The 18,659-nt window shown below is 41.0% G+C and overlaps 1 protein-coding gene across 1 annotated transcript; it reads left to right on the top strand.

The window, feature by feature from the left end:
* The first annotated feature begins 624 nt into the window (after nt 1-624).
* Nucleotides 625-17,202, top strand: zgc:172182 (coiled-coil domain-containing protein 89). The gene is made up of 7 exons (XM_041201221.1): nt 625-825; nt 3,566-4,038; nt 8,266-8,396; nt 8,860-8,996; nt 9,843-9,919; nt 16,089-16,188; nt 17,036-17,202. Exons 1-7 carry the CDS (start codon nt 793-795, stop codon nt 17,120-17,122), a joined length of 1,038 nt encoding a protein of 345 aa, XP_041057155.1. The 5' UTR covers nt 625-792; the 3' UTR covers nt 17,123-17,202.
* The last annotated feature ends 1,457 nt before the right edge of the window (nt 17,203-18,659 follow it).

Below are 18,659 nucleotides of genomic sequence, written 5' to 3'. Positions count from 1 at the left end.
CATTCTGACATTTTTTGGGTTCATTACTTCCAACTGACAAGGTGCACTAGTGACATACACTGGTACAGGAGTGGAATTACCGTCAGATTCCATGGCCAAGCCCTGAATACAAAAATAGCCCATATATTTTAAATGCTAACAATAATATTAAGGAAGGTAATACAACATTCCACAGCAAATGGACTGTGAAAATGTGAAGGTTTAAAGTGTTCCAGAGACTGACCAGGGACTCAGCAATTGTCAACTACAAGTCTATGTTTTATTCCATTGTCACAGCCACAAACTGGAAACTCAGAATAATATGGCAATGATTTTTTTTTCTGTTTGTTCTGCCAGGAACAGATATATAAGCAGCTTTCAGCCGAATAGAAGATCTGTTCTGTTGTTGCTGCTGAAGGAGGAGAGGTAGATTGCTCTATCGCGTTTCAAACTCGCCGAGCTATTGGGACCAGCGGAGCCGCCGTAGTCGGTTGCTACTGACAACAACGGTTGGCGGGGAGAGGGCGGGACTGGAGGACCATGGAGCGGCGGGAGGACCCGGAGAAAACAGCCCAGGATTTCAAGGAACCGGTAGAGGACAGCAAGCAGGTAGAGGGACAAGCAAACCCGGAACAGAATCCCGTTTAGTGTATTCACTCTGAGAGCTAAAACTGGATCACCAAACACAAGGCAATGTGTTCACACTGATGACTAAGCTAGAGTTAACAAGGCTGAGCGAATGCTGAATTACAGCAAGATGCCTTCCTATGGATTAGACAATAATCCATCTGCCCATCTCTGGTGCGAGATCTCATGGCACTCTGGAAGTGGAGGAACGTTCTACAGGTATAAAGAGAAAATGCTGGGAATGCCCAGCAGGTCTGGTGGCATCTGTGGAGAGAGAAACAGGGTTAACTTTTCAGGTCAAGGACCTCTCCACAGATGCATGCTGCCTGACCGTCTGAGCATTTCCAGCATTTAGGGTTGGCAACCCGGCAGGATTGGCCTGGATTTGTCCAGGAATTAAAGATTAATCTCCAGGACACGGCTGTGTGCAATCCCGGAGAAAAATCATAGAGACATTAAAAAGAAAGTTTTAAAAAAAATTCTTCGAACATTTCTCTTCACAAGATATAAAAATATTAAAAATGGTGTGGGGAAGGCTGTTTGGCTGACATTCAAGCATTATCCGATTGGGTAATAAGTCTTTTTGCTTTCCAATTGGTGTAGGAAGGTAGGATTGGCCAACTAATGGCTGGAATGTGGGGTAAAACTTGTGATGAAACCTCCATTTAATCACAGTTGGCAACCCCACCAGCATTTTCTGTTCAGACTTCCAGCATCCACAATATTTTGCTTTTTTCTTAACGTTCTACAGTTATTTTGGTTAATGTTCATTTCTCAAATAACAAAAAAATTGATGATTTGCTCACTTTTTTCCTGTTTGTGGGATCTAGCTATGCACAAATTTGTTGCCATTTTCCCACATTGCAATAATGTCTGCCTTTCAAAAAGTACTTCATTTCCTGTAATGTACTTTGGGACAGCTTGATGTCCTAAAAGGCTCCCTTCTTTCCCCGGCTCCATAGCAGACGGGGTTGGGGCAGGTATCACAGATTGACCTAACACCAGCCGGCCGATCACACTGAAATCAACCAAGTTCCGGAAACCACTAGAGTTGGCTACGGATTTCTCAACATGTGGGGTCTTAAGGTTTGTTGGGGGTGGAGCAACTTCCAAACCACCCATTGTTTCAACGTAAGTGTTCCGAGCCACAAAGACAAACTGTCCGTAATCTGACCGCGAGGCGCTCTCTCTGACAGAATAAAAATATTTTAAAAGTAGTTTCATGCAGAATTTATTTTCAAATAAGAGGGATAAATCTTTTAAACAGCAGTTTCTCCCATAGCCATCCTTACTCTTTAATTCTAGGTGTTCCTCCTGACCCCAGTGAAAAAACTTTAACATCAGCAACTTATATTCATATAACACCTTTAAAGTAATAAAATTTCCCAAAATGCTGCACGGGAGTATTATAAAAACAAAATATGACACCGAGCCACAAAAATAATTATTAGATCTGTTGACCAAAAAGCTTGGTCAAATAGGTAGGTTTTAAGGGGTATCTTAAAGGTGGAAAACAAATTGCTCCATGGTGGGGCAATTAAAAGTGGGGATGCTCAAGAGGCAAGAATTAGATGATTGCAGATATTTGCAGTGTTGTGGAGCTGGAGAAGATTACAGATATGGGAAGGGTGAGACCATGGAGGGATTTGAAAAGAAGCATGAGAATTTTAAATCAAGTCATTGCTTGAGCTGGAGACAATCTAAATCAGTGAGCACAGGGATGATAGGGGAGCAGAACCTGCTGCAAGTGAGGATATGGGCATCAGTGTTTTGGATTACCTGAAGTTTATGGAGGGCAGAATGTGGGAGACCAGCCAGGGGTGCATTGGAATAGTCAAGTCTAGAGGTACAAAGGAATCAAAGATACTCCCGACTTGCGTGGATGAGTGCAGTTCCCACAACACTCAAGAAGTTTGACATCATCCAGGACAAAGCAGCCCGCTTGATTGCCACCATATCCACAAATATTCACTCCCTCCACTGCCGACACACAGTAGCAGCAATGTGTACCATTTACAAGATGAATTGCAGGAATTCACCAAGGCTCCTTCGACCTTCCAAACCCAAGACCACTACCACCTAGGAGGATAAGGGCAGCAAATAGATGGAAACACCAGCACCTGGAAGTTCACCTCCAAGTCACTCATCATCCTCACTTGGAAATATATCGCTGTTCCTTCACTGTCACTGGGTCAAAATCCTGGAACTCCCTTCTTAACAGCATTGTGGGTGTACCCACACCACATGGACTGCAGCGGTTCAAGAAGGCAGCTCACCACCACCTTCTCAAGGGCAATTAGGGATGGACAATAAATGCTGGCCCAGCCAATGAAGCCCACATCACAGAGTGCAGAAGAGGCTCTACGGCCCATTGAGTCTGCACCAACACGTGAGAAACACCTGACCTGCCTACCTAATCCCATTTACTAGCACTTGGCCCATAGCCTTGAATGTTATGACGTGCCAAGTGCTCATCCAGATACTTTTTAAAGGATGTGAGGCAAACCGCCTCTACCACCCTCCCATCCCTCCTGCCCCTCACCTTGAACTTATGTCCCCTCGTGACTGACCTTTCAACTAAGGGGAACAACTGCTCCCTAACCACCCTGTCCATGTCCCTCATAACCTTGTACACCTCTATCAAGTCGCCCCTCAGTCTTCTCTGCTCCAACAAAAACAACCCAAGTCTATCCAACCTCTCTTCATAACTTAAATGTTTCATCCCAGGCAACATCCTGGTGAGTCTCCTCTGCACCCTCTCCAGTGCAATCACATCCCATGAGTGAATACAAAAAAAAATCATCTATGTACTGAATTTGAACTCAAATCTGTAAAATGGCATCTTTTAGCTATGGTTAGGAAGTGTACGACCAGTAGGGCTAATGTGACAGCATACAAAGTTAACAAAATGCTAGCTTTAAGCAAATGTGAAACATTTAGGTTATTTTGTATTGTTCAGGAAATTGATGCAGTGGAAATTACCCTCGAGAAACTACGTGGACTCTCCCAAGATGACAAAACAGAAAAAGCCTTATTACGATCTAGAATAGATGAACAGTCGCAGCTCATCTGCATCCTCAAACGACGAGCAGATGAATTCTTATTGCGTTGCCAAACTTTGGAGACAATTAACACTGAGCTGGAGAACCAGCACAAAGACCTCAAGCGACAATTAGAGGGCCAACTAAAGGAGTCAGCTCAGCTCGAGAAGCGATTCATGGACCTGGCATTCAACCACAAAGAACTCATCAAATTCAAGGATGAATACAAGAGTCAGAATGCAGAGCTCAGAAAGCAAAATGAAAAGCTCCAGAAAGAGAATGAAAATATTTTCTGTAAAGCACTGGAACAGAAGGACAACAAAATAGCCAAGCTCTCCAATGAGTTGGGAAAATGTTTAAAGCAATGCAAGGCACTGGAACAGGAATGCAAGTAAGCAATATGAATGATGATTTCAGAATGTGAAATGTGTTCATAATTTAACAAAACATGAATATTTAATCTGTTATAACATTTTTTAAAGTGAAATTGTACCACAGTGAATCGTGATTTAATTTTAATAATGCTCAGTACCAATTTGTGGGGCCAGGGCACGCAGTGCACATACCTGTACCGTTGTCTCAGGCAGAACATAATATTCATAGTGGATACTCATTATCACAATTCAAGTGTGCAGCCAGCATCACTTGCAATACTCATTAGTTGCACTCGTTGTTTGGGAGGGATGAATATAGGACATTTCTTATGCCTTTTGAAGGCAATCATTTCCTCTTAAAGTGAACCCTTGCAAAACAGGAAGCACTTGTCAATAGAGTATTGGCAACAGCAAGCACCAAGGAGCACCATGATCCTACATTGCTATGTTGAAGCTCCTGGTGCAAGCGATGGACAGGAGGAGGAAGATGCTTTTCTCGCTAAGGTTCAGAAAGTCCTCTAGGCAACAACTCCGCCATCAGAGATTTCAAGGTAAGAATATTGCTCTCTCCTTCTGCCCCCACCTCCACCCTTGCTACTCACAATATGCCCTTCTCCCACTTTACTTTTTTATAAACTCTACACCTCCTGATTCCTATTCATATATTCACCACTATTGTAAATATCACTTCCCCACAACATAGACGATACATACATTTTAATACCCCATGATAGTCTTATGAGAGTGTGCCTCTCACTTACACATTCCCTTTTTTCTTTCAGGAGAAAGCTATGCAAAATTCTGAACAGGAAGCTATCACCAGAAGAGGCCGAGTCCGTATGTAATCCTTCTCCCCGCTCATGGAAAAAGTGCTGACAATCACAGAGAGATAATCAATCCTGGAGGAGATGTTGCGCAGGGTTATTTCACACATTGCCCTTTTTTACCATTCTTTCTTCACACTCTGCAACTGTAGATGCTGTCACTAGCCACTTTTCTCTGTTTTCCCTTTACACCAGAAGTTAACCCGTATTCTTCTCTTTCATTGCAGGTGCTGAAAATGTGGATGCCCCTTGGCCATTGAAAAGTAGGCCAGTTTTCCTGCAGGCTTACACAATTTCACCCTCACAAGCACCAATTCAGATATTGGTGACACACATGTTTTAAAGGCTAGGTTAGAAAAGGGGTCTTCATATGATGAAGTCACAGATTTGCGGGAGCTAAGGTGGAAGATAGGGTGTCATGGCTCACACCTTGCCGAAAACATGTTAGCTCTGCTACAGAGGGCTCAGAAGCCAACTTTAATGGCCCTTACTACCAAAGAAGGTTGATTGGCATTTTTTTTTTTGTTAGTTCACAGGATACGGCCATCACTGGCTAGGCCATCAAGTAATGCCCCATCTCTAATTGCCCTTGAGGAGCTGGTGATGAGCCACCTTCTTGAACCACTACAGTCCATGTGGTGTGGGTACATCCACAGTGCTGTTAAGAAGGGAGTTCCAGGATTTTGACCCAGCAAATTATACCAGAAGAGGCTAGGTTCTTAGACAGCCGACCAGCTAGCTTGTGAAGGAGTTCAGCTCCAATTTATGAGAAAGATTCTCACAAAGCATGAGACCACTCCATCCAATATGAATCAACTGAGTGGTCAGCTCCATCAACAGGAACACCATTATGTAACCTCTTCTGACAGCACTCTCAGATGACTGCCACCGTGGCCAGTGTTGGTATGGAAGTTCATGATCAACCTGAAATGATAACTAACCTGCAAGTACCACTTGATCTCTTAAAAGCACTATTGAAGGTGCATTTCCAACTCTTAGAGCCATGAGTTACTGAGCAACTTCAGCACTTGACAAGCCAGCAACTGAGGCATAACAAAATTGGAAATTGAGCTTCTAACTTTCTTTATTTCTATGTGCATTCAATTACCAAAACCTTGGCTGGAATTTTACAGAAGCGGCAGAAGTCCCGCTGGAGGTGAAAGTTCCTGGAGGGGGACCCTGTTTGGAGGGTGGCAGGATTCAGGGCCACATATTATGGGCGGCAACCAATTAAGCGGCTGCTACCAAGGCTGCTGTCCAATTAGAGGGCCAGCAGCTTAGCAGCGCAATCAGGAGCAGTGGCTGCTTCTGGGACAGCATCTAGAGAGCACATCAATGGATGCGCGTCCCTTTAATAAATGGGGTCTGGGGACACCGGTCCAATCAGACAGTCACAGTGACTAGTGGAGGGGGTCACAGAAGGCAGGTGTGCCCATGCCGTTGGGACACCATTGCAGCCAGGGTTGGGCCAAAGAGTGCCTATAGAGGGGGACCTCCCCCACCCAAGCCTGCTGGGAGACTGCCAAGGTTTATCTGACAATCTCCCAACGCAGCATAAGGCCCCCCACCTACAGCTTGTAAAATAGCAGTGGAGATGGGAAGAGGCCTAATTGGCCACTTAAGTGGTTCATTTGGGCTCCAGGTGGGCAGACCACCCCTACCTTTCCCACTGCTGGCAGAATGGCATGGCAGCAGGAAGGCATCAGGTGCACCACTAGAGCTTCCCAAGCCACTTTGCCAGCCTTCCCTTCTCTGAACCCATCCCCAAAGATCCCTTAAAAATTCCAGCTTTTATCTGGGTAACTGTCCCCTCCTTTCCCACATGACCTGCTGGTGTTCTTACATTTCTTGATTTAAAGTGTTGATTTTCCCCTCCCACATGATTGCTTCTAGAACCAAAGGGAAGTTTATACAGTAAGTCCCCATTTAAAGTTGCCTTTTTTAACACTGTTTCGCTTTAATGTCAGTCAATTAATGGAGCCTGTGTTCTCATTAGCATTGCAAGATTCATTTTAAAGCCATTTCCTGCCGGTCTGACGTAGGGCTGCATGCACCACTTGTTGCCAGCCTGACCCTTTCTCTCACTGATGACCCACTGACATTTAGCCTTTTCTGCTTCCCAGGACCTAGTTCTGGCACAGCTCCTTATTTTGAGGGTCACATCTTGAAAACCTGCTAACCCTGTGCAAACCATCTTCCTCCTTTTGATCTTCAAGGCTAAATACACCAAGGAATTTTTTTGTTAGGTGATTTGAGTGAAAGGCTTCAGCCGAAGCTGCTCCTCCTGCCTCTCACCACTCATCTCCAGAGCACCCCCTTCCCAACCCCACCTCACAGTGTGGGTTCAGGAGAGGGAAGCAGTGAGCAGGAACTTTTAAGCTAAAAAAAAAAACTGGTTATAAAAGCCCCAGCTCAGCACTTTTGCCCTGTCGGGACCCACACTTTCACAACCTTGGAACTTTACCTTTTGATCGGATCGAAATCTGGATCTTGAACGGGAACGTGGTTCAGGAGACAGAACAGCGAGCCGGAGAGTCGAGGAGCAGGAGGCTTGGCTAGAGGGTGAGCAGAAGCTGCAAATCAGAGGGTCAGTAGCAAGAGGGTGGGTTAGGAAACAGACGGGCCACAAGTTGGAGGATCAACAACTAGAGAGCAGAGGAGGGTCGGCGAGAGAAAGGGTCCACAGCAACCAAGGGGTCAGACAGCACGATGTGAGACAAGCAGAAGGTTTGGGAAGCAAGACTGGTGGCAAGTACGGGGATACGTAAAAAATTACCATATTTTTATATTTTTATTTTATTTTGTTATTTCATCTATCAGCATGGAATTTAGCATAGTATTTCAGCATGCAGAGTATGATGTTTTAATGTGCTTTTTCTTTGATGAGAAAAGTCCTACAGAACCCAACAATATCTTTTACATTGGTTTTAAGGGGAAAATCTGATTCGCTTAAAGTCATTTCACTTAAATTTTCAGGAACGCAACTACAACTTTAAGTGAGGACTTATTGTATGTGGATTGACTGACTACCCTGGATCTTCACTCTCTTGCAAAGTGGAGAGGGAAAGGGAATGGGGTATAAATGTTTAAAATTATGAGAGGTTTGGACAAATTGGATCCAAATAAAGTTACTATATGCAGAATCTAATCACAAGGGATTATATTTATAAATTAAGGATAACAAAAGAAAACAGGAAATGCAGGAAGAGCTTTTTTTACTAAAAGGGTACAAAATATGTGGAACAGTTTATCAGCATGAATTTCAGGCTGTTGTCAATATATAGATTCAGGGTTATCCAAACTCTGGATGGATGCCCTTGATGGTTTTCTGCCTGAAAGTATTATTGTCAATTCTGGTCATGTTTTTGGCTATTTCTCTGAAAACTAATGACAATAATATTTGTTGCTCCTATATTTCAGTCAAATAACACAGAATTTACAGAGAAAAGAAAGTGAGCTTTTAGAGAAACAAACAAGCACAGAGAAGTTTTATCTTAATGAAGTGCAATCATTAAGGGCAAAGCTGAAAGATTCAGAAGATCGATATAATGGTATGTATTCAAAGACATAAGCAATACTAATATTATAAGTAATTCCAATGTATCAATGGAAGTTTGAGCAAATGGAACACAATAACATGAATATTTATAAGAGTATTTAAGAAATTAATTGTTAGTAAACTTTAAATGCAACCTTTTACTTTTATTTGCCATATAGTTAACTGTTCCTTAATTTTAAAGCTTTTGAACAGCTTGTGTAAGCAATGTGCATGCACAATTATAACTTTGGATACCCACCTAAAATAATTTTATCAATATAGTTTCCGGTTGAATTGAGCAAATAATTTTAATTTTGCTGTTATTATCAAAACAGGCTGTTTTTCTTATACTTTTTCATTGGGACTATCCAGTTAGAAACAGTATACTGATAGTTGTTAACTGCACATCAAGATGAAAATGTGACTTGATACATTGACAAGTACCTTTCTAAATCTGACTCCTGGACTGTTTTAAGTGGCTGAACTGAAGCAGAAAGAATCTGCAGAAATCAGAAATCGCAAAGAAACAGAATTTGAACACAAATTGTATGTGCTGTCCCAAGAGAAGGAAGAACTTCTGAAACTTTCCATGCAGCGAGGGAAAATTATACAGGTTAAGTTGAAATATATTTAAAAAATCAAATTAAGTGCAGAAAAAAATGACTTATAATTTTAATATTAACTGTTCTGAGTCAATTCCTTGTATGTGAGAAACAAACTGCTTAATTTGTTTAAAATTAAAAAATAGATACACAATTATTTATGTACTGTCCTATAGAATTCCCCTTGCAGAGGATGCACTTTTAATTAAGATGGTCCCATCAAGCTCCACAACTTTCCTTTCCGTGCCCAAATCTATGAATCAGCAACAAAAATTTTCTTCCAATTTCACCTCATTCCAGTTAACCGGACTTTTCTCTGTCTCTGATGATACCTTCATCAAGGTATCCCTATCTCTTCATAATAGCATTGTTTTTCTCTCTTGATCTCCTGGGCAGGGTTTCTTTCCCATTTATAGCACTCACAATAGGATGCCTCATTTTCTCTTCTCTTGAACCCAATCATCTGGGTGCCCAAGATGGTCTCTTTCCTTCTTCCTTCACCCCCAACAAATTTTTTTCCCTTTTCCTTCTCCAGGCTCAAAAGGCATTTTTTGTGCCTTTCCTTTCTGTCTTTTTCTTTTCTCCCTATTTCCTGGATGAAGTGCCCTAGAAGTTCACTCATCAGAGATGGATTCCTGCTCGTGTACATAGTAAAGCAAGCTTTGATCACATAGCAGTTCTCAAACTTTTTCAAGCTGAGTCTCACCATTTCAGATGTTCTTGGCTTGGGATATGAAATTGTGTGTATTTTAGAAGAGGTTCGTGCTGATCTGGATATATGTGGATACAGCATGGAACTTTTACTTGTCATTAGTAGAAGTCTAATTTCTGAGTTATGATGACTTTTTGGAATATAGGAAAAACAAAAGGATATTCAACGACTTGAGGAGAAGTTAAAATTAACAGAAAAAGCAAAAAAAGATGCAGAAGAAAGGTAAGGAAACCGGGAAATAAACTATTTAGTGTGTGACCTAATATTGATCAATATTAGATTTTCTAAACTTTTATGCAATTTTACACATGTTGACAGCCTGCTATGGTTCTCAGTTTATTTATATGTATGCATTTGCCGAAGCATACTCTGATAAATTAGTTGGTATTATATATCTATCAATGTACAATAATACAAGCTTCGTAATTTTAATGAGCAGGACCATTCAGGGTCTATTCTGTTGTTTTAGTTCTGCCCCTCATTCACCTACCTGTCCTTCAATAGTTTTGTATTGTGAGATGATTTTGTTTCGCAGGCTTCCGAGAAGATCAAGACTGCTTCATCCTTTTTCAGTCAAAACCAGAGGCTCGGCATCAGTTGCTCTGATTATCATAGCTTCCACAGCAACATAGCTGTTACTTCTTGCAGTGAGAAGCAGTATTAGCCTATGCAATGATGGTGATTCTTAATCTTCTGTTGGGAAGGGATGTGGATCAGGGAAGATTGATTATAGTTAGATAATCAAAGGATGATACAGAATAGAAAAAGGCCATTCAGTCCATCATAACTGCACTGCCTCTTTGAAAGATCCATTCAATTAGTTCTACACCCCCTACTCTATCCCATAGCCCTTCAAGTATTTATTCAATTGTCTTTTGCGAGTGATTATTGAATCTGCTTCCACCACTATTTTAGCCAGTCCTCTTAAAAACATAACAAGTCAGTGTATAGTATTTAGCCCATCATGATGTCTCTGGCTCTTTTGCCAATTAACTTAATTCTGTGTCCTCTCGTTACCCATTCTTCTGCCACCTCAACAGTTTCTCCCTATTTACTCTTCTACACTTTCGTCCTTAATCTTCTCTGTTCCAAGAAGAACAGTCCCAACTTCTCCAGTCTACTCACATAACTGAAGACCCTCATCTTGGGTACCATCCTCATAAATCTCTTCTGCACCTAAGGCCTTGACATTCCTCCTAAAATGTGGTGCCCAGAATTGAACACAATACTTCAGCTAAGACTAAACCAGTGTTTTATTAAAGTCTAGCATAACTTTCTTATTTTTGAACTCAATACCCCTAACAATATGATGCAATAGGCTCCTCAAATTGGCCTGGCACCTTCAAAGACAAATGTATGTACATTTCCATGTCTCTCTATTCCTGCACCCTTTCCAAACTGTAACATTTAGTTTATATTGCCTCTCCTCTTTATTTGTAGACTTTGAAATTAATCCCTGTATACCTAAGTGCGCCTCATCAATATTGTCAAAAAGACTGAGAAAATATGCAAGCCTGTGACTATTATTTTTAGAAGCTCCAAACAAATCAAGAGCTGTGGACTGGAAGACAGCCTTTATCAAAAACATTAGCATATGAGTGATGTAGAAGGGATAAGAAATACCTAAACAAAAACTAAAGTACCTGGAAAAACTCAGCAGGTCTGGCAGCATCTGCGGAGAGGAACACAGTTAACGTTTTGAGTCCGAATGACCCTTCAACAGAACTAAGTAAAAATAGAAGAGAGCTCTTCTATTTTTACTTAGTTCTGTTGAAAGATCATTCGGACTCGAAACGTTAACTGTGTTCCTCTCCGCAGATGCTGCCAGACCTGCTGAGTTTTTCCAGGTATTTTTGTTTTTGTTTTGGATTTCCAGCATCTGCAGTTTTTTGCTTTTATATAAGAAATACCTATTTTCTTTAGTAGAGAGGCACAGATTTAAAGTAATTGGCAAATGGATTAGAACGGAATTGAGGAGAAACTTTTTCACCCAGAGTGTGTTAGGGGGCCTGGAACTCACTTTCAGAAAGGATGGTAAAGGCAGAAAGCCTCAGCAATTTTTTAAAAATACTTAGATATGCACTTGAAGTGCTGTAACCTACAGGGCTGTGACCAAGAGCTAGAAAGCAGGGTCAGGCTGAATAACTCTTTTCGATCAGCAGATGCATGTTGGGTCAAATAGCCTCCTTCTGTGCCACACATTTTCTGTTTCTTTGCCCCAGTACTTACAACTGGGGGATACCAGTGCACATTTCCCTCTGATCTGAAAAACAATTGTTCACCACTACTCTCTGCTTTCTATGCCTTAACCAATTTTGTATCCACACACCTACTCTCTCTTTAATTCCTCAGTCTTCAACTTTGCTATCAAGCCTATTATGTGGCACTTTATGAAACACTATTTGAAAGTCTGTTTACACATCAGCCATGCTACATTCATCAACCCTCTTTGTTAATTGATCAAACTTCTGCCCCCGCCTCAAACCCCATACATCCCATGCCCACCCATATGCCCTGGCCTCCATGCCTACTCACTTACCCCCACCCCATATCCACCCTCCCAGTACCCACTCTGGACAGGACTCTTAAGACTTCTAATAGAATTGGGAAATTTTTGAGATGCCCACAAATCACTGTCAAAATAAGCTGGCAGTTTTCCAAAAACTACCTCAAAAAATCCACAATCCAATAGGTGGTCATAAAACTGCCAAGATAAAGAAACCATCATTCAAAAATCATTTCAAAAACCATAATCCTATTAAGTGATCAAAAAACTGTCAAATTGCCGGGCCTGAATCTTCTGGTCAGTATGTGGGGGTGGGCCCCGCTTGCCGACGTGTAAGATGACACACGGTGACGTCTGGCGTGCGTCCCGATGTCACCGCGTGTCATTCCGATCTTTAGTTCAGTGGGCGCGCGCTAGAGTCGGCTGCGCACCCACCAAAATGTCAAAGGCCTAGTAAGGCCATTTAAATAATAGTTTAAGCAATTAACAGGGCTGGCTGTCCAACCTTTAGGCTGGCGGGCAGGTGAAGAGCCCAGGCGGCCTTCGCATTTTTCATGCAACGTCATCCGCGGGTGGGATGAGGTTTCATGAAGGTTTTTAGACTTTAACAAAAATTTTTAACAAAATTCATAGACATGTCACAGCTCATGTGACACTGTCACATGAAGGGACATGTCCAAATAGTTTTTAAAAATCTTTTATTGACTTTTTCACAATGAAATAAATCTTCCTGGGGCAGCTCCATGCCTCAGGGAGATTTCAGCGCTCTTTCACCTGCAGGGAGTGCACTGCGCTTCTGGGTGCATGTCACACTGGGCGGGCCTTAATTGGCTGGCCCAGGTAAAATGGCAGCGCACAGCCAATTGTGGGTGACAATTGTTTGCGTGCCTGCTCTGCTCACCACCACCACCACCACCACCACCCCCTGACAGGGAGAAAATTTTCCCCCCAGTTTCAGGAATGGCGGCAGATATTCTGGAATTGGATCCCACCTGCCATTTTTAAAAGCCCACCCAAAGTGAGTTGCCACTGTGTCAGGAGGGGAAAATCTGGCCCATTAACTCTATTTTTCTTTCTGTAGGTGCAATCTGACCTGCACTTTTGGTTTTTATTTCAGATTCGTTCTAAAACAGTTGGCTTATATTAAGTGTCTTGGAGGAAGTTTTTTTTTATTCATTGACAGGATATGGGTGTCACTGGCTTGCCCAGCATTTATTGCCCATCCCTAATTGCCCTTGAGAAGGTGGTGGTGAGCTGCCTTCTTGAACCGCTGCAGTCCCTGTGGCATAGGCACACCAAAAGTGCTGTTAGGGAGGGAGATCCAGCGACAGTGAAGGAACAGCGATATATTTCCAAGTCAGGATGGTGAGTGGCTTGAAGGGGAACTTCCAGGTGGTGGTATTCCCATCTGTCTGCTGCCTTTGTCCTTCTAGATGGTAGCAGTCGTGGGTTTGGAAGATGCTGCCTTAGGAGCCTTGGTGAACTTCTGCAGTGCACCTTGTATATTGTACGCTCTGCTGTCACTGTTCGTCAGTGGTGGAGGGAGTGATTGTGGATGGGGTGCCAATCAAGCGGGCTGCTTTGTCCTGGATGGTGTCAAGCCTCTTGGGTGTTGTTGGAGCTGCATTCATCCAGACAAGTGGAGAGTATTCCGTCACTTGTGCCTTGTAGAGCAGGTTTTGGGGAGTCAGAAGGTGAGTTACTCACTGCGGGATTCCTAGCCTCAACCTGCTCTTGCAACCACAGTCTTTATGTGGCTAGTCCAGTTCAGTTTCTGGTCAATGGTAACCCCAGGATGTTGATAGTGGGGGATTCAGTGATGGTAATACCATTGAATGTCAAGGGGTGATGGTTAGGTTCTCTCTTGTTGGGATGGTCATTGCCTGGCAATTGTGTGGTGTGAATGTTACTTGCCACTTGTCAGCCCAAGCCTTGATATTGTCCAAGTCTTGCTGCATTTGGTCATGCACTGCTTCAGTATCTAACAAGTTGCGAATGGTGCTGACCATTGTGCAATCATCAGCAAACATCCCCACTTCTGACCTTATGATGGAAGAAGCTGAAGATGGTTGGGCCTAAGACATTACCATGAGGAACTCCTGCAGTGAAGTCCTGGAATTGGACATATTGGAACAGTATCTCTTGACTGAATATAGCCTACAATCTGCTGGAAGATTACTAATTTCTCCCATGCACCCACATTCTTTTGCAGATTGTCACATATTCCGTCTTTTCAGACATATCTAAAAGAGTTGATTTAAATAATTCATTTTCAAACGAACTAAAGGAGATTCAACTACTTGAGCAATTAAGATCAAGGAAAAAAGCAAGGGTGAAAAAAGTCAAGAAAAGAACTGGAAAAGAAAATTTATTTATTGTGAGGTCCAACAATGGGTTAATTTAAGATTTTTAGAAGTTAATATTTGTATTGTGAAGCTGTTATATTCTAATATGCTCCTTCCCATTTGCTTTGAACAAAATTAAAGCAAAATAAAATGGACAAAATTAATGTTTGTGCATGCAATTACTAACATTTAAATGTAGTTGGTTTGAATTTACATAATTTTCAGAATGTCTGTTCGCTGAATCTTACCACCAGATTGCGATTGTACAATTCTCACAAACTGATTAAGTTCCACAGCAATGCGAGCAAATACGTGGGAGGATTTCCATCCACTCTTTTGTCTATTTGTTGAATAAGGAATTAGGAGAAAATAGAATAGTTTTCCCGTCAAGGTAAAATTAAAATTTGTTAAACATAGAAAGAAAATGTTATGCTATGGCAGGTGGTATTTGCCAGACTGACCAAATCCCAAAGGGAAATTTGGCCAAGCTATCACAACAATTTTGCAATTTGTATTTATTACAAAAAGGTTTGTGCACTAAAGTCAGAAGTAAAGAATCCACTACCATCTTTAGAGATTTTAAAAATTAAATTAAAACATTTATTACCAAAAGAAAAAAAATTACATAGTTAAATTTAGTCTTATAACAGTTGGCAAAAGGTTCCTACTTAGCCAGACTCCCAAATACACACCCCTTTAAGGCAACAGTCCAAATTGATTCTTAATGTATAAAACATCCAGCAATATTACCATTAGCACCCACTGTTTCTGTAAGGGAGATACTTTACAGCTTCTCTCTCCCTGTCACTTGACAATGGAATTCCAAGGCTTTTAACAAAACCTTGCACTCTCGAACAATTTGGGGTTGCTTGAGGCTGCTTTTTCATAGGTCTGTTTCATACAGTCTACCTTTCAAGATCTCACATGGCCACTCATCATAGAGCTTTCCATATTTCTTTAAATATATTTCTCCCCTCTAAATCCCATTGTGTCAACCTTGCTTTGGAAGTTACTTTCCCCAGAATATAAAAATCTTTCATGCTGTTATTCTGGCCAGCACTTTTGGGGAAAAAAAAACTCAATAACTTTTCCTTATTTATCTTGCCAGTTGTAAAACATCTTTTCATGTCCCTTTGAAAATCAAACAACCTCTCAATGTTGCTAAAAATGCAATTTTCATTCGCACTGTATCTACTGGGACCTCAATTCTACCTCGCCCATTTCCATTTCAAAATGACTGTTTTTACATTTAACCCCTTTGATGATTCAAACCTTGCAGTCTGACTGCCTGCAGTTTAATTAAACTAGTCACACAAACACAAACACAGCCCCACAAGCCTACTTTAAAGTATCCCACAGTAATAGAAAAAAAAATTTCCTTTACAGTGGCAGTTGCTCATCCATCATACAATTGCATGCATAAAAAACTGTTGTTGAGCCTTTATGAGGCATTTCTTTGAATGATTGCTATTGGATTATTTTGGTAGAAATAGTTGTATTTCTGTTACACATTTCATTCAAGAGGTGCTTTATATTTCAGGTTTCAATATGAATCTACAGCAGTAAATGCAAATGTCAAAGTCAAGGAATTACAGCAGCAGTATCACAAATCTCAACAGGTTTATGCTGACTTGGAAAGGGTAAAGTAAACTCTGGCTATAAATCTGATCAATCCTTCCTCCAATTTTAAAACAGAAATGTGCCTGTCTTTCATAGGCAGAAAAGTGTATTATTTTTCCAATAATAAAAGCATTTTAAGATGTTAGAGAATAACATTATTTCTACATTGCTTCAAGTACACCAATAATCCACTTCCATGAGTGACAAATTGTGCTGCGCTTCCAGTTTATCACCCAACCTGTAAATCGTGCAGTATGGCATTAAGATTTTCAGTGTTAACTGAAAATGCTTTCATGCAAGTAATACCACCCTGTATAATATTGCTGCTCCTTTCAGCTATCCCTTTAGCCAGATATTTTCAAGACAGTCCTGACTCATCCCTTAAATATTTTGCCAGCCTCAGTCATTCTGCATCTCTGTTCTATCTCAGGCCTAAATCAGTACTGAGTAGTAACAGATTATACAACTCAGTGTCTACAGCATCCAATTTTGAAAATCAGCAAGTCTATTCTAACTATGTGTTATGGGTGAAGTTAAACAGGCAGACGCAAATTAAAGTTATATATACTAATTGTGGTCTCATAAATTCACTTCAAGAATACAATTTTGGTTACGGAGATGAGAATCCTGCATCTTTTCACTTTTTTTGACAAAACCTAGAATGTAGAACGTGTAGAAATCTGGATATCAGGAAAGAACCCTAGATTTACTGGCTACTAAAATTAAAATATTTCTCTACACTGCCTACTCTAAAAATTCATTACATACTCCAAAACCATGATATCCCTTACTGTAGTCTGAATGTAAGTAGCCTATTACAAAATTTCTCAAAAATTTCTATTTGCTAACCTCTTGTTTCATTAATAGGAATTTGAAGCTTTCAAAAAGCATAGCAATGATCTGCTAACAAAAGAGAAGGAACTGAATGCCAAACTCCGTCATCTGATTGACTGATGCCAGATTTCAACATTGGTATATTTTACTAACTTTGCATTTTGCAGTCAATTGACCCTCTAGAACCAGATATAAATAAAAGAACCATTTTAATGACCTACTTTTGAAATAGTTTATCCTCCCCATACAAATGTTATCCATAACAGATTTTGGAATTTTGTAGTAAGCTTCTGTTTTTCCTACACTTGTGCTGAAACCGATCTTATTCTGGTTTCCCTTAGTTCCCTTAGTTCCCTTTAGTGGCACTAAAACTGATTTCAAGATTTCATTATTGCCTCAGTAAGTAGACACTGTCCATTCTAGAACCAGGAAAGTTTCAGTTTTGAGCTAAAGTCTCTGCTGTGTTCCCTCAAGTCAGCCAAGGTAGCAGCAGTGTTACTGGAGTGGGTAAATCACTAATTCTTTTTGATCACTGTGCAGTAACACCAGCTGGAAGGTACAGTTGAGGCAAGAAGGTATAGGTTCAATTGTAATGCTTCACATGATCATTAGCCTGCTAAAAATCACAATCTAAAGTCATACATGGCAAGTCAGTGGAGGCTCAAATCTTACACTAGCATATGTCAGTGCCTCCAGAAGAGGGTTCTGTTAAAATAAACATTTAAGTTATCCCAGGCCAAGCTAGCTGCTTGGAGCACAGAATGGAGGCTTTCGTAAGGAAAATTCAAAAATAGAAAATACATTATCTGTTGTGGGCATATTGTGTTTTATTCTTTGAAATGAATGGATATTTTTGTCGAAACAGTACCAAAGGATATTAGCCTGGACATTCTATCCGTGATAGAATTTTCCTGTGCCTCATCACAGGGATGGGGACATTTAAGTGTTTGTGACAGGCACCAGTATCATTTACAATTCCAGCAAGGTGTCTGCCATAGATGAGAGTAGGCTAATTGTTGCCCCAACTTGCCACAGTAGGGATGTTCAGATCATAAAATTATTTTTAACTTCCCAATTCATATTTTGCCATGATACTGCTCTATCCATATTTGGGCAGGTGAATTATGCACCCAAAATGCTATGAAAAATTTGAGCTTTAAGCTTTTAGAATGGCCACTTGATTTTTTCCTTTTTCCACCTAGATTACACTGGTTTCTTCATGGAACTTCACAAAGTCCAGGTCTAATGTCTCTTTAAAAAAATGTCTTGGGAGTCTTATTATGCTTTTTAGATTATTTGGGCCATAGTGAAGTTTGATTAGACCAGGTGGAACTGAATTTCCAAGTTACAAAATGGATACATCAGGTCAGAAGAAAAATGAGCAGTTAAGCACCTTATCTGAGGAGATTGAAGTTCTTAAAAAGAATAAAACTCATGTAGGTAACTTCCATAAAGGTGGATGTGCACTAGCTTAGCGCAGTTAATGGGATTTGAAGATCTATGGGGGTTGGGGAGCAGAAATTTGTTTGCATAGTGCTATTTCTAGCAATGCTGCGAACTAAGATTGAATCTCCTGGGGACAGGCAGTGCCACATGTGGCTTTCTCCATTGACATTGGTGAGCCACAGGTAGTGAGCCACCACACTGCCCGCCCCTG

The sequence above is a fragment of the Carcharodon carcharias genome, chromosome 12 (genome assembly GCF_017639515.1).
Source record: "Carcharodon carcharias isolate sCarCar2 chromosome 12, sCarCar2.pri, whole genome shotgun sequence".
In the NCBI taxonomy this organism is placed as follows: Eukaryota; Metazoa; Chordata; class Chondrichthyes; order Lamniformes; family Lamnidae; genus Carcharodon; species Carcharodon carcharias.
Note: the sequence above shows the minus strand (reverse complement) of the source record. Positions and strands in the feature narration are given on the sequence as shown.